Consider the following 1,255-nt stretch of genomic DNA (forward strand, 5'->3'; position numbering starts at 1 on the left):
CTTTGTCCGGTCAGGCCTGGAAAACCTCCAAGGATGGAGAGTCCACCACCTCTCTAGGAAACCTGTACCAGTGCTTCACCACCCTCCAAGCGAGAACGTTTTTCCTAACATGCAACTTAAACCTCCCTTGCTGCAAATTGAGACCATCGCCTCTTGTTCTGTCATCTGCCACTACTGGGAACAGCCTTGCTCCATCCTCTTAGCAATAACCCTACAGGTAGTTAAAAGTCGCTCTTCAATCTCCTCTCAGTCGTCTCATCTGTGGACTAAATGAACCCAGTTCCCTCAGCCTCTCTGTATATGACTTTTTTATGGTGCTTATTTGCTCTTTTTTTATGGGGCTGTAAAGGTTAATTACACTGGCTTAAGACACGCTGTATGTGTACGCCACATGTAATACTATCTTCTCCATACTACGCCCTTCAATCAGTGATTTTTACACACAAAGCACTGACACGTTCCCCGCTCCTCAACACTGAGCTGGGCAATCAGCAAAAAACAGTTTCCATTAAATCCGCTGACAACTTCCATGTAGGAAACAGGTTTATTTCAATCGTGACACAGAAGCAATACAGACAGCCAGATAAACGTCACCAGGCAATAAAGTGGTACAGAAACCCAAAGCCCCATCCGTCTCCAGCTTGGTGACACATATGAAAGCTCTGTCCAGAAACCAAGATGGTGATGGACTCAGCCCAGCCCCCAGTCACTGCTCCAGGAGGGACAGCAGGGCACAATGTACTTGGATGGGATTACAGGGTCCAGAGCACCGATCTCCCTGGCAATGGCTGCAGTCTCTGAGCCAGGGCAGTGGCTCGCTGTCACCCCGTCTGGCTGGGTCAGGACTCCTGGCTGCCGCTTTCCTCCTCCCTTTCCAGCTCCTTCTCCTCCCTGGCGGCAGGGTCTCCCTGTGTGGCTCCCTCTCCCGCCTGGACGCTGATGGGAATGGCTTTCCCCTCTGCGGGCTGCAGGGCCAGGCGTGGGGCCTGGATGCGGAGCTGTCCATCCGAGCACAGGGAGCAGGTCACCCCCTCCACATCCAGGCCCGTGGGCAGCAGCATTTCCCTGCGCAGCTCCCAGTACTCCTGCAAGCTGCCTCCATCCTCCCCAGCGCTCCGCTTCTCACGCCTCCCCATCACCGTCACCCTCCTGCCCTCCTGCCTCACTGTCAGCTCGTCTGGCGCGAAGCCGGCCACGTCCACGCGCAGCTCGAACTTCTCGTGCTGCCGACCCCCAGCCTCTGGCTCCTGCTCTG

At 55.1% G+C, this 1,255-nt stretch overlaps 1 protein-coding gene across 1 annotated transcript; it reads right to left on the bottom strand.

Annotated features, from left to right (window-relative positions):
* Positions 1 to 535: 535 nt before the first annotated feature.
* Positions 536 to 1,231, bottom strand: LOC109320358 (heat shock protein 30D-like). Its single transcript, XM_019550420.1, has one exon. It carries the CDS (start codon positions 1,134 to 1,136, stop codon positions 840 to 842), a length of 297 nt encoding a protein of 98 aa, XP_019405965.1. The 5' UTR covers positions 1,137 to 1,231; the 3' UTR covers positions 536 to 839.
* Positions 1,232 to 1,255: the final 24 nt, after the last annotated feature.

The sequence above is a fragment of the Crocodylus porosus genome, unplaced genomic scaffold (genome assembly GCF_001723895.1).
Source record: "Crocodylus porosus isolate Cpor-Errol unplaced genomic scaffold, CroPor_comp1, whole genome shotgun sequence".
Lineage (NCBI taxonomy): Eukaryota > Metazoa > Chordata > Crocodylia > Crocodylidae > Crocodylus > Crocodylus porosus.